The following is a 15779-nucleotide window of genomic DNA, read 5'->3' on the forward strand; positions in this document are numbered from 1 at the left end:
AGAATAGGAGTCCTTGTATAAATGTAGTGATGGGTTGAGCATGTGTGCTGCGTTCCATTCATTCTCAACAGGATTGCCGGAGATAGCCAAGTTCATATCTCAGCTACTTTAAGCAGTCTCATAGAGCGGAGCTCGAATGCTGGATTTCGAGGCCATCTGTAGGGGTTGCAACAGTTGGACCCTCACCTATTTTAGATGCTTGTATTTTGGGAAATTCCATTTATTTTCTGTTAATTCTGAAAAGTTTACTGTAGCCACTAGCTACTGACAAATTCCGATAATCTGACATCGTTAGGATTATGGGAAACTTCAGCGCATCAAACTTCTTTTTCTTCTTTACTTTTTTTCCCCTTTTCTGAGTTTTTCTATGGGGCCCTGGGATTATTGTGTATGCCCCAGGGGATAACACTCATAAGGCTGTGTGATTGTGCTCCATTATATACCTCTATATGTTATGTTCAGCCTTTTCATGTGCTCTTCATATGGGAAAGTACTTTGTCGAGCACTGTGCAGTCAGCTCTAATGAGTTTTTTAAAGGTCTGAAATGCATTCTGTGCAGTGAGACTTTTAGTACATCTGAACATTGCTAGGTTCCATTCAGTCCCCGATCTCCGGTATAAAACTCATGCTGAGACTTTGTTCATCAGCCCCTGGGAGAGGTCAAATGTCTTACTAAATGGCCTTTGTAACCTAGTAAGAAAGACCACAGAGACAAACTAATTAATAGAAGATTTGTTAATAAACCACTGGGGGGTGCTGCTACGCCCTTCCATATTCCTCCATCTCCATATCATGGCAATGGATAGGGATAGACCTACATGTTTGCCTCCTCCCCCTATGTTTCTTGCTTCTGCCTGCTTTAAGCAATTACACTCCAGATGCATCAGTTCCCACCATGTCTTGGATCTGCTCCTAACAAAATGAATGCTGTGCACTGAGAATAGCATAGCACCTTTAACACTGCATCTTCTAAGGACTATATTCTTAGTATCGCTGCTGTTCTTTTTTCTTTTTTTTTTTCCTTTTATTTATTTGTGGTTACAAAGGAGCCATGAGCTTCAGTCATGGATACCGGGCATCTTGGTGGACGTACATTCTGCACCAGGTGCCTCATACCAATTTCCAGTTTGAAGTGGTGGACAGCAATTTTGCTCCCCAGGAATGGAACTATCAGCAGGTAAGGGGGGGGGGGGGGGGGGGGAGATTGCAGTACAGCATAGAGCACAGCAGGTGCATCAACAAGTAAGCAGGCGGAAAGCAATCCACAGGAAACAGGACTGGAAGGGGTTAACTTAACGTTTTTTACCCAAAGAAAATGAATGACCTCAGTCAGATCAATTTTAGGGTCTCATGGTGCCGAGAACATACAGGGCGGTCAATATTCCTAATTATTAGGAATGTAACTTAGAACAATTGTGGAAATGTGTTAATGAGAAGAGGAGGAACTAATGGGATGGTTAACTCTTTCCTTTCAGAATTAAATCTGAAGTGCAATAAATTTAGAAATATCTCAAGCTGTATAGTATGTGACATGTGTGATAATCATGTTCTACCATTGCATTGCATGACTAGTGGTATCAATACTTACCGGTAGGCTTAGTAGAAGTGATGATGGGGAGGAGTAGTAGTACACATAATTAGGATGACAGGTGATACTGATGATGAGTAGTAGTACTAATAATGAGAAGGATGACCTACATATATTAGTATTACTACTACTAGTAATAATAATAATGATAGTTTTCATTCATTTTATTTGTTAATAGTTTACTTGGACTCATCAAACCGATGATATGTTCATTCTGTCGTCCATTACTGTATATTGGTTCAATTTGGGAAGAAGTTGTTCTTCTGCGCATACAAAGTTAGAAACTCTATCACCTTCCAGCAAACTATGAGCCTCTTTACAGAAAACCTAAGTAAGGGTCAGTTAGCACTGCATTTGGGGCACATTTATGTGCACTATTTAAAGTATCTTAGACACTACTACAAACCGGATTCCAAAAAAGTTGGGACACTATACAAATCATGAATAATGCAATGATGTGGAGGTGCCAACTTCTAATATTTTATTCAGAATAGAACATAAATCACGGAACAAGAGTTTAAACTGAGAAAATGTACCATTTTAAGGTAAAAATATGTTGAATCAGAATTTCATGGTGTCAACAAATCCCCAAAAAGTTGGGACAAGGCCATTTTCACCACTGTGTGGCATCTCCTCTTCTTCTTACAACACTCAACAGACGTCTGGGGACCGAGGAGACCAGTTTCTCAAGTTTAGAAATAGGAATGCTCTCCCATTCCTGTCTAATACAGGCCTCTAACTGTTCAATCGTCTTGGGCCTTCTTTGTTGCACCTTCCTCTTTATGATGCGCCAAATGTTCTCTATAGGTGAAAGATCTGGACTCCAGACTGGCCATTTCAGTACCCGGATCCTTCTCCTACGCAGTCATGATGTTGTGATTGATGCAGAATGTGGTCTGGCATTATCTTGTTGAAAAATGCAGGGTCTTCCCTGAAAGAGATGACATCTGGATGGGAGCATATGTTGCTCTAGAACCTGAATATATTTTTTCTGCATTGATGGTGCCTTTCCAGACATGCAAGCTGCCCATGCCACACGCACTCATGCAACCCCATACCATCAGAGATGCAGGCTTCTGAACTGAGCGTTGATAACAACTTGGGTTGTCCTTGTCCTCTTTGGTCCGGATGACATGGCGTCCCAAATTTCCAAAAAGAACTTTGAATCGTGACTCGTCTGACCACAGAACAGTCTTCCATTTTGCCACACTCCATTTAAATGATCCCTGGCTCAGTGAAAACGCCTGAGCTTGTGGATCTTGCTTAGAAATGGCTTCTTCTTTGCACTGTAGAGTTTCAGCTGGCAACGGCGGATGGCACGGTGGATTGTGTTCACCGACAATGGTTTCTGGAAGTATTCCTGAGCCCATTCTGTGATTTCCTTTACAGTAGCATTCCTGTTTGTGGTGCAGTGTCGTTTAAGGGCCCGGAGATCACGGGCATCCAGTATGGTTTTTACGGCCTTGACCCTTACGCACAGAGATTGTTCCAGATTCTCTGAATCTTCGGATGATGTTATGCACAGTTGATGATGATAGATGCAAAGTCTTTGCAATTTTTAGCTGGGTTACACCTTTCTGATATTGCTCCACTATCTTTCTGCGCAACATTGTGGGAATTGGTGATCCTCTACCCATCTTGGCTTCTGAGAGACACTGCCACTCTGAGAAGCTCTTTTTATACCCAATCATGTTGCCAATTGACCTAATTAGTGTTAATTGGTCTTCCAGCTCTTCGTTATGCTCAAATTTACTTTTCCAGCCTCTTATTGCTACTTGTCCCAACTTTTTGGGGATTTGTTGACACCGTGAAAATTGTAATCAACGTATTTTTCCTTTAAAATGATACATTTACTCGGATTAAACGTTTGATCTGTCATCTACGTTCTATTACAAATAAAATATTGACATTTGCCATCTCCACATCATTGCATTCAGTTTTTATTCACAATTTGTTTAGTGTCCCAACTTTTTTTTGAATCCGGTTTGTACACACATAGACCCAAGACATATGTGCAGGCACTTAATACCATTATTTACAAATAGTCTTTTGGACTAATAATTGCCTTATTTTCACATATGCCTCTATGTGAATGTAACTTTTCACATATGCCTCCTGCTAAACGTAACTTTTAATGCATTATATTCAAATGTTTTTTTAAAAGATGTAATAATTTGAAAATAAGGCAATTCTAAGTCCAAAAGACTATTTGTAAATAATGCTATTTAAAGTATGGCACCAAATGTATGCAATAGACCTATTTTGCTGTATTGCCTATACAGTTACACATGCCTGCCATTAACTCCCACTGTAAAAAAAAAAGGTATACTACATCAAATCATTTTCTGAAAACAGTTAAAAAAATGTATTTTTGAATGTATGCCAAAGGGTCACTTTTATGGTATGCAGTTGGAGACACTGGTGCATATGGAGATTATCCATATGTCCCTAGGGCAAGAGCGCTTGCCACATCTATCCCTATGCTCAGCTCACAGGAAAATGACGGAGACCGCGCAGGATGAGGGTTTTTTATGGCTGTGACATCACAGGGGATGGCTATCTGCAGATTGTCTGGCTGCACAACATTATGGGTGATCTTGCATTCCCAGGCTTGTTTCTTCTACACTTCGTTTCGCTTTGTAACATGTGCAGCTGCCATTTTAGAAAAACCTGATTTGTTACCACGAAACACGCTATGAGTTGTAATATTTGATAAAATGGGTTAATGAGACTTTTTATTTTAGTAAATAATCATGCGTTAACAAGGCTTATGCCAGTAGGGTTGTGACTACATGGGGGGCAGAGCTGGCAGTCACAACCAAACACTAGTAATTGAGGGTGCCCAATGGCCTCTGTGCTTCATTAGTATTTTTGCACATACCTCCAGGTGCCATTGAACAAAGTTATCAGAAGAGAACCTGCAAACTGATGCGCTTAAAGGAGTTGTCGAGCTTTACTCTGGCACTCCAGGTGTTGTGAAACTACATCTCCCATCATGCACACTCGCTTTGCTATTCTCTGAACTCCCACAGAAGTGAAAGAAGCATGCTGGGAGTTGTAGCTTCACAACAGCTAGAGTGCCCAAGGTTGATGATCCCTGCTCTAGATGTTAATGAAAATCATACTTACCTGCTACGCACCTCTCCATTCTGGCTCCCTTCAGCAGTCTTCTGGTCTACGTCCCATAAACTTCCGGAAGGATGGGGTCACATGCACTGGGGACACATCACCAATAAACCAGGTGTTGGCTGCAGCTGCGCATGTGACCCCGTCCATCCAAAACTTTACAGGACAGGGACAATAAGACCCTAAATGGAGCCAGGGAGCCAGAACTGAGTAGTAGGTAGCAGCTATTATTTTTTCAACAGGTAGAGATAGAGAACATTGTTAATGAAAGTTAAAAATGTCCATAAGCCAGACAACCCTTTAAAAAAAAAAAAATAATTTACATACTGCATGCAAATATATCTTGAGCTGACCTCTTATGTCAAGTTGGTAAAAATAATATGCAGCCTTTCCTAGTTGCAATTAATATGGCTCCTGCAGGGATTGTCACCTACTTAGGAAATTATATGTGAGCAGGGGATGGATATTTGCATAACTAGGCATATTGAATATTCAGTGTCTCGGAAAGCTCAATGACAATTGCTGCAGGAACAACTATGGTGGCTGCATTTGTTGTCACACAAACAAGGGACAAACTGAGAACTCAATTTTTTATATTTAAACATCTGTGTATTCACTTTATATACAGCACATTTATGATTCCGGGTTATGTGTGATCTGTATACCCAGACACTAAGACGTTCAGTGACCTAGGCTCTGTATCTAAACACCCTGATCAAGGCCGAGTAACTTGTTGGTATCTTTTCTCTGGCATATGGGGCAAAAACCCTCACAACCTTGCCCTAAGCTAGATGCCTAGACTATACATAGAACAAGACATGGGATGTATAGGATTGCACTTAGGAAATAGCCCCCTTTGTACAACCCAATTTAGAAGGATGTTGATAAGTCAGGTTAGGTCACACCGCAGCCCTGGAGTAATGTAATACACACTCCTGGAAATTGAGGACCTCTATTGATCCTAGAAAGAAAGGAAACTTATCTACGAGTAATAGGATCTAACGCATTGTCAGGTGTGTAACCTCAGACCTCACAATGCAAGTAAAATTCTTTTGTGTTCCACCAGTCATGAGCAAAAGAGCTCAGGTTTATTTTTTATCAGTGTCAGTGCAATCAAAATTTACCATGACCTTTATTAGTTGTGATGGTTTGTCCATGGATTTACTGTCTCCATACAACTATGAAACCATAAACCAATGCAGTGGGTTATAAGTGTGGGATACTTAGGGGGCAATAAGAATGTGTGATCACCCATGTAATATCTATCTCTGCACATCGATTAGCAGCCAGGGCAGCTTATTACAATGCATTCATCTTATAGGCACCATTAGAGACCGAGCAGAAGAATTTTCCATTAAATATTCATTGCCTTGACTGTGAAACCACAAATCTACCTAGTTTGTCCCATGAGGCTCAGCCTGTTGGAATCTCACTATATTTACGTTCTTCTCTCTTTGGTGTTTTAGTTATAGTTTACATGATTTGGAAATATAAATGGCTTCTTTAACTAGAAAGCATCTTTAACATAGGAAGAAATATTATATGTAGGATATTAAGAAGGTATCTCAAAGTTCTCGATAGCATACATCTGGCATGAAAAAGCAATCAGTGTTGAAGTTTTTCTTAAGCACTGCAGGGTGAGAGGATACGCAGGACTACCCTGGCAGCCAGGAATGTTTCATTGCTGGTCGATAAGGTCTCTTGATATACAACTGTATCGCCCTTCTGAGGACTGTTGAATGCTGCAGCAGGGTATGGGAGCCAAAGGGGGAGATTTATCAAAACTGATGCAAAACTGGATTAGTAGCCCATAGCAACCAATCGGATTCCACCTTTAATTTTCAGAGCTCCAGTCAGTTTTACTTTGCGCCAGTTTTGATAAGTCTCTCCCAATATCACCCTGCCCTGCCATTTACTCTGAAAGGTAGTGCAGTTGACATGCCATCCAGCTTTTCCCCTCTAGTATCATAGGGTGTAATACAAAGATGTCTCAAGTCTTCCAGTACACTTAACTGATCTTTTGCATATGGGTTGAATACTTCTTCCCTAATGATAATTCTAGTTTAAGACATATTGGAGCAAATTTATGAAAAAAAAATGACTTTGTTGCCGTTAGAGACCAATGACGACTGTGTTGTCGTGGTTTTCTTTTAGACAGTTTTATAAATCTCTTCCCATAGTTTACCTCTAGAGTACATTGCTGTGGGCCCTTCAGTACTAAGGCCCACAGCATCATTAAGCTTCATATAACATATAAAGTCATGTTGTGGGGTGCCATTTTATCTCTGAATTCCTAAATATTTATACGGGGATACAGAAGAGAATGTGATACACAAACCCTTACCTCTTCTGTTGGCCAGCTGTAGGCCGAGTTTAGGTTGACTCCTTCTCTATTTGAGGTGGAAACCTGTCTAGAAAAATGTTATCAAATAAGGTTAAGAGAAACTGACCTAGAGTTTTCAGCATCTTTCTCTTGTATGTGGGTTAGAAGTGGGAAAGGTTAACATGCACAGGGTCCTTCTGCCATTGAAGAAGGGGCTAGGTATAGGCATACTTGCCTACATTGTGGAGGAGACTTCCAGGAAAAGTCAGATTGTGGCATGCAAAATTTGTTTTTGGCATAGACAACCCCATTTTATTCCCAAACCTTGCCCTGTTTTAGGTAGGCCACACCCTCTTTACGTGCAGTGTTGCTCCCCATCAATGTGTATTGAATGTCAGGGCGGATTCTTATGACACAGTATCCTGGTACCACAGAGTCATGGTTCTTCTCTGGGAGATGCCAGGGGGGTTCTGTAGCACCTGGTAGATTTGACAACTCTTTCTGAGAGATCCTCCTGGGTATTGTGAGAGAGTTGACAAGTATGGATATCTAACTGTATTGATGCCTAATTTGCAAGTGTCATAAACTAAAGGTATTGAAACAGACTCCTGAATGTACTACGAAGGGAAAGCAACTATTGGAAGTATCGTAGATGTATACGCTCGTCACAAAGAAACATTTGTGGACTAGTCCCCAGCTATTGCTTGCTTCTTCTGTAGTCTCATTGGGGTGACCATATCCTGTGATCTTTGTCATGCATTGTCATTGTCTCTCCTCTCCTTTGTTCACTCCATTGTGTAATGTTTGTGCAAAGTCGTCTGTGAGTCATTGGATTCATATTAAAATGAGTCACTTTACTACATTCTCTGCTTACTGTAGAATGAGTCACTTTATTATTAAGTATTATGTACTAAGCAGCAAGGCCCATTTATACAAGCAGATAATCGGTCACATCTGAACACAAATGCACAATATTGTAGCTAGATGGATGATTATAAAGTGTGCTGATCATGTGTATAATTAATTAGATGAACATAACGGTAAAACATTGTGGTACTGTATGTAAATATGATGTTTGATCGATAGGGGACATATGACATGACTACATAGGTCACTAAATAATTACGGTAATTTACACGACAGCACCGAGTGTCGCTTACAGCGATCTTTTCAGCAATCACTACTAAGAAAAATCCACTAGTCAAGTTTGTCAGCTCACCTCCAGTGAGAATTCCGCACAGAATTCCGACTGCTTCAGCCTTCCAAAGTATCCAATATATATTTAGAAGAAAATCTATAATAGTAGTATATACACTGTAGCTTCCTAGAGGCACTCAAAGCAACACCTTAGTACAGAGAATGTAGACTATAAACTCATTAGGGTCAGACTAGCCCACTACAGGATTTTCCAGTGGGTGCAGATCTTAGGTAAAATGGTTCAGGCGCAATGAGGCCCATGAGGCCTAACACAAGACAGGTTGTTGTTAGTCTCTTTCTGGTATGGCCCATGTGTGCAACAGTAAAGTTTGTAATGATATTAAAAGGGGGTATCCAATAGGAGGAAAATCTAGCACTGCAGTGAAATGTGATAAAATGTAGCGTTTATTCCATATTTGTTAAAATACAATACATCAAATTCTAGTGTGGAAACAGCACACCATCTGACGTGCTTCTGACCCCTCCTGGTTCCCTCATAGATTTATGACTAAGGACTCAGAGGGGGTCGGAAACGCGTCAGTTAGTTTGCCTTTTTTGCCCTTGGACTTGATGTATCACATTTTAACAAGTATGGAATAAACGCTACATTTTGTCACATTTCATTGGAGTGCTGGATTTGCCTCCTATTGGATACCCCCTTTTAATATCATTACAAACTTTACTGTTGCACACATGGGCCATACCACAAAGAGACTAACAACAACCTGTCTTGTGTTAGGTGAATGTCCCAAGTTTGGTGCTCTCTTGCAAAGTCCAAACGAGCAGTTCTGTGGCGTTCAAGAAGACGAGGTCTTTGAAGACATTTTTTGTTTTTGAAGCCCTTCAGTCTCAGATGCCGTCTGATGATTATGGGGCTGCATTCAGCACCAGTAAGGGCCTTAATTTGGGTCGAGGATCATCCAGTGTCTTGACGGACAGCCAATTGGATCCTCTGGCTCAGTGCTGATGAAAATTTTTTGGGTCTTCCACTTGACTTTTTTGTTCCATAATCCTCAGGATCATTTAAGAAATTCCAAATGACTGTCTTACTGCGTCCCACCTCAGCAGCGATGGCGCGCTGTGAGAAACGCTGCTTATGCAGTTCAACAACCCGAAGTTCAAAAAGGGAGAGTTTTTTTTGCCTTTGCCATCACAACGTATGACTACCTGACAGAAAATGACAATGAATCCACATCTTTGCACAGATTTGGCCTTTTAAAGGCATGTGGTCCTAAACTTTTGATCAGCTGAAAAACAGCCTGTTTCAGTTTATTTGTTGTTTTCATTAAATTGAATGCTCAAAAAATGTTTTGTCTCACTCCCATTTCTTCTTGTTGCATGTTGAAGCTCTACTTGGAACCTTGTTAAGATCCAGCCATGCTAAATATGATTTTTTTGCCATTTTTCAAGTGGTCTTAAACTTGTGATCAGGACTGTATACCTTCTTCCACAAAATACTGATTAAGGGGTGCGACATACCTGCTTCCACCAAATACTGATTGAGGCCTGCGATATACCTGCTTTGACAAAATACAGATTGAGGGGTGCGATATACCTGCTTCCACAAAATACTGATTAAGGGGTTTAATATTCCTGCCTCCACAAAATACTGATTGAGAAGTGCGATATACCTGCTTCAACAAAATACTAAATAAGGGGTTTGATATACCTGCTTCCACAAAATACAGATTGAGGGTTGTGAAATACCTGCTTCCACAAAATATTGATTAAGAGGTTCTATATACCTGCTTCCACAAAATATTAATTAAGGGGATTGATAGTCCTGGTTCCACCTAATTTTGATTGAGGCCTGCTATACACCTGCTTCCACAAAATACTGCTTAAGGGGATTGATATACCTGCTTCCACCAAATACTGATTGAGGCCTGCGATATACCTGTTTCCGCAAAATATTGATTAAGAGGTTTGATATACCTGCTTCCAGAAAATACAGATTCAGGGGTGTGATGTACTTTCTTCCACCAAATATTGATTAAGGGGTTCTATATACCTGCTTCCCCAAAATACTAATTGAGGGGTGCGATATACCTGCTTCCACCAAATATTGATTAAGGCCTGCGATACACCTGCTTCCACAAAATACTGATTAAGGCAATTGATATACCTGCTTCCACAAAATACTGATTAAAGAGATTGATATACCTGATTCCACCAAATACTGATTGAGGCCTGCAATACACCTGCTTTCAGAAAATACTGATTAAGGGGTTTGATAGTCCTGCTTCCACCAAATATTGATTGAGGCCTGCGATATACCTGCTACCACAAAATATTGAATAAGGGGTTCTATATACCTGTTTCCACAAAATACTGATTGAGGGGTTCGATATACCTGCTTCCACAAAATACTGATTAGGGGATTTGATATACTTGCTTCCACAAAATACAGATTAAGGGGTGCGATATACCTGCTTCCACCATATATTTATTAAGGGGTTCTATATACCTGCTTCCACAAAATACTGATTGAGGGGTGCGATATACCTGCTTCCACAAAACATTGATTAATGGGTTTGATATACCTACTTCCACAAAATATTGATTGAAGGGTGAGATATACCTGCTTCCACAAAATACTGAATAAGGGGTTCTATATACCTGCTTCCACAAAATACAGATTGAGGCCTGCTTCCACATATACTGCTCTTCTCTAGGGACTTTGGGACAAGGTCATTTTGAAAATGACAGGCATAGGAAGAGGCAGGCCTTTCCTCAGGAGTGGTAGGGGTTGGGCAGGTGCACCAGGCCAGATCCTAAGTGGGAAGTTGAAGAAGGTGCATGCGATTACGTCAAAGGACGCACCAGAGTTCGTTGAGTGGCTCACTCAGCTTTCTGCTTCTGCACCCTCCTCATCCATTGTACCTGCACCCTCCTCACTCTCTGCTGTGTTCACCCCCAAAGACACCACTACCAACACCACCATAGCCCCTCCACTCGAGTCAGAGGAATTATTTTCCCATCCATTCCCAGACCTTACCGATGCGCAGCCATTCTTGGTATCGGATGAGGAAGAGGAGGTAGCAATGGCCGCCACCCAGCGGTCTGACGACAGAACCCAACAGCCCAAGGAGAGTGGTCCTTGCTGTTGCTGCCTACTCCAAGATCTCTAATGTCAGTGATAGTGAAGGTGACGATGATAACGTGTCGACAGACGTCACGTGGGTGCCCACAAGAGAGGAAGAGGAGGGGAGTTCAGATGGAGAGATGGAGTAGCAGATAGGGAGGAGAAGAAGGAGAAGCAGGCAGAACTCACCGTGCACATGAGGCAAAAAGCAGACTGCAAATGTATCTGGAGCGAGCCATCCACCATGCACGGTTACATCTTGCACTCCCAGGATGCCGGCCCATGGCTCCGCAGTGTGGGCTTTTTTTAATGTGTCAGCTGCTGACAATAGTGTTGCAATCTGCAGCCTGTGCTTTCAATGCATAAGTCGCGGTAAGTCCAACACTTGCCTAGGGACGACTGCCTTAAGAAGGCACCTGGCCTCCCATCACTGAGCCTAGTGGGAGCAACGCCGTCAGTACCCACAAAGCCACACTCCTGGCGCTCCACGTCCTGCCTCTTCTCCTTCACCTCTCTCCTCCTATTTGTCCTCCACCTTCCACCATGCCGTGGCCGCATTCATCTGGCAGAATGCAGGCTTCCGTGGCCCAAATGTTCAAGCATAAAAAGTTGATGGCGCCGGATAACCCTATAGCCCGCCAACAACTGCCATATAAACTGGTGGAATCGCAGGCCTTCAGAAAATTTGTGGCCATTGGCACACCACAATGGAAAGTCCCCGGAAGGAAATATTTCTCACACAAGGGCATCCCAGAGCTATATGGCCACATTAAGCGGCAAGTGAATATATCTCTGGCACACAGTGTCGGTGCCAAGATACATCTGACCCCAAACATGGGCAGGAAAGGTACATAACTTTTACTGCCCACTGGGTGAACCTTCTGACGGCCGTCAAGCATGTAACTCGTGGCACCCATGTGGATTTGGTGTTACCGCCACGGATTGCATGCAGGCCTGCCTCTTCTCCAACTCCTCCTACTCCATACTCTGTCTCTTTCCTTGCTGACTCCTCCTTTTCCACTGCTACCGCCTCTTCCGCTGCACCCCCCAAGCTCCCCAGAACCTATTCGACGTGCCAGGTCAGACGTTGCCATGCTGTTCTGGGGCTGTTGTGCCTGGAAGCCAAGAGCCACACCGGTCCTGCACTGCTTTCAGCTCTGCGGTCACAGGCCGATCAATTTGACAGTTGGTAAAGTGGTGTGCGACAACGGTGCCATTCTGCTGAGCGCGCTGAAACAGGTCAAAATGACACACGTGTCATGCATGGCACCTGAACTTAGTCGTGCAGCGATTCTTTGACAAATACCCCGAAGTGCAGGACGTCTTGCAGCAGGCCAGGAAAATCTCTGGCCATTTTAGAAGCTCTTACACGGCCATGGCTCGACTTGCTGACGTTTAGCGGCGACACCACAGCGACACCACTTGCCCATCAGACGTCTGATTTGTGACAGCCCGACACGCTGGAACTCCACCTTGTATATGCTTGATAGGCTGCTCCAGCAGCAACCTGCCGTTAATGACTACCTGTACGAACCTTTGCAGCAGAACAGGTTCTGAGGAGTTTGGTTTCTTTTCACCGCACCAGTGGCTGCTTATGCGCGACGCATGCAAACTTCTGCAGCCATTTTATGAGATCACCAAACTGGTCAGTCGCAGCCAGGGCATCATCAGTGACATCGTACCATATACCTTATTTCTGGAGCATGCATTGCGTCGTGTCATTGAGCAGGAGCTGGAAGATGAGGAAGTCGCAATGCTGAATGAATTCCGAAGGGGGGCTACTCCATCTTAGACAAGTCAGCAGGAGTCTGAAGAGGAGTCAGTTTAGGATGGTGGCTGGGGGGAGTAGGAGGAGGAGCAAGAAGAGCAGGCTTTTGGTGGACATTAAACTTTTCAGGGATTCCTAGTGTTGTCCGTGGCTGGGGGGAGGAGACCAAGGACAACATTCTCCTGGGCGATGAGCAGGACCCAGGGCGCTCTACCATTTCAAATTTAGTGCAAATGAGGGCCTTCATGCTCCAGTGTTTGAAGAGGGACCCCGTATAAAAAGCATAAAGGGCAAGGACCAGTACTGGGTGGCAACGTACTTAGACCCCCGGTACAAACACTAAATGGCGGACATGTTACCAGCATCACAGAGGGCTGGCAGAATGCAGAATTTCCAGGCCTTACTGAAATCTGGCCGCACAGAGAACCTGGGGTCATCGTGGCTAAAAAAAGAGAGAGATGCAATTACTTGTATTCCAAATGAAAAAGCACCCTATGTTAGAGCTTGCACCATTCCTCTTCCTGTTACTCCTCTTAGAGGGGAACTGGGAAACACCATTCCCCTTGTCAAAGGAATGTGAGTGACTCTACACACACTAATTGGACAGTGTCAAAGTTATTAAAGGGCATCTGTCAGCAAATTTGTACCTATGAAACTGGCTGACCTGTTGCATGTGCTCTTGGCAGCTGAAGACATCTGTGTTGGTTCCATATTCATATCTACCCACATTACTGAGAATAATGATGTTATACTATATGCAAATAAGCCTTTAGGAGCAACGAGGGTGTTGCCATTACACCTAGAGGCTCAGCTCTCTCTGCAACTGCCACAACCTCTGCACTTTGATTGATAGGGCCAGGCATGATGATGTTTCTATTCCTTGATCCTGTCAACGAACATGCAGAGGATATGACAGTTGCAGTGAGAGCAGAGCCTCTAGGGTAATGGTAACGCCCTTGTTACCCTTGAGGCTCATATGCATATATAAAAACATAATTTTTCTCAGCAATGCTGGCACATATGGACATGGGACCAAGACAGATGCCTTCAGCTGCCAAGAGCACATGTAACAGGTCAACCAGTTTCATAGGTGCAAATCGACTGACAGATCATGGTGTGCGACAGAACCTGCGACAGATATACCCCCTATAAGTCCATTTTAAAAGGGCCTTTTAGCAACATCTGTTGAAAATCAGCTGACTACAGTTTACAGTTTCTCTGGTTTCCCTCCAGTCTGTATTTAACTGGCTCCAACAATGACATGTCATCGTGTTACTAATGCAGCCTATCATTAGACATGGAGGTGGAGTCACTGAGGTCAACACATTATGTTATTTTATACTGTGACCGCTGATTTTAAAAAAGGTAATGGGTTGGAAAAACAAATGGTGTTATCTAATAGTATACTTTGAGTGTCTCGAAGTTCAATTTCACTCATAGTTGAAGTGAAAATTTGCATTTTGGGGATGTTATTAGAATTATGCAGTCATACAGCCCATCAGTTACTGCTGAAAGGGGTAGTAGGAAGAGGAGAGACCATTGGATTCTTCCTTTTAGCCAGCTACACTACATCTTCTCACCACACCACTCTACTGAAACTGCTCTCACCAAAGTCACTGATGATCTGCTAACTTCTTATGCTAAATGTCTTCACTCTGTGCTTCTTCTTCTAGACCGTTCCTCTGCCTTCCATGCAGTCAACCATTGTGTTCCACAAAACTGTGCCCTGGGACCCTTACTCTCAGCTCATAGAGTCCTATGGCTTTCAGTACCACTACTTTGCTGATCACACTCTGACACAGATATCACTTCACTGCTATCCAGAATCATACAATGTCTTTCAGCTTTATCCTCCTTATTCTTCTCCCAGTTTCTAAAACTGAACACAGAAAAAACTGAATTCATCATGTTTCTTCGATTTTGCTCAGCCCCTTCACCACATCAGTCAGTCACAGCTGATAGCTCCTTACTTACCCCTGTCTGACAAGTCCACTGCCTGGGGATAACCTTTCATTCAGCTCTGTCTTTCAAGTCACACATCTTAGTTGATATAGAAACATTTCTTTCTCTAGACTACCAAGCATCTCTGGAGTATCCTATCACTTTTATATCCCCTTCAATCCATCCAAATCTCTACTTGATTCTTCATCATCTTTCCCCTCTACCAATTCCTTCATTGGATACCCATTGCCAGTGAATTCAATTGAAATACTGACAACAGCTAGGGCTTTCCATAACCTGTGCCGACCTTACATCTCTGTCCTTATTTCTCACTACCTCCCCACCCATAATCTCCTATCCTTCTCTTCTCCACATCTACAATCTGGCTTCCGACCCCACCACTCAACTGAGACTGCCCTTACCAAAGTCACCAATGAACAACTAACAGCCAAAACCAAAAAACATTACTCAGTCATCCTTCTCCTTGGCCTGTCCTCTGCCTTTGACACTGTCGACCACTCCCTTCTGTTACAAACTCTCTCATCTCTTGGCATCACTGACTTGACTCTCTTCTGGATCACATCATACCTCACAGACCAGACATTTAGCGTTTCCCGCTCTCACACCACCTCCTTGTCTCATTCCCTCTCTGTTGGTGTCCCGCAAGGCTCTTCTCTATCTACACTTTCGGCCTGGGACAGCTTATAGAGTCCCTTGTTTTTTGTATCACTTTTATGCCAACGACACACAA

General features: G+C 42.9%; 1 protein-coding gene across 1 annotated transcript in view; it reads left to right on the forward strand.

Annotated features, from left to right (window-relative positions):
* Nucleotides 1–905: 905 nt before the first annotated feature.
* TTYH1 (tweety family member 1) overlaps nucleotides 906–15779 on the forward strand; it is a 182194-nt gene continuing 167320 nt past the window's right edge. Inside the window, exon 1 of the mRNA XM_044278176.1 lies at nucleotides 906–1177. Coding sequence (XP_044134111.1) covers nucleotides 1052–1177 — 126 coding nt within the window. The 5' untranslated portion in view covers nucleotides 906–1051. The remainder of the gene's footprint in view (nucleotides 1178–15779) is intronic.

This window comes from Bufo gargarizans, chromosome 2 (assembly GCF_014858855.1).
Source record: "Bufo gargarizans isolate SCDJY-AF-19 chromosome 2, ASM1485885v1, whole genome shotgun sequence".
In the NCBI taxonomy this organism is placed as follows: Eukaryota; Metazoa; Chordata; class Amphibia; order Anura; family Bufonidae; genus Bufo; species Bufo gargarizans.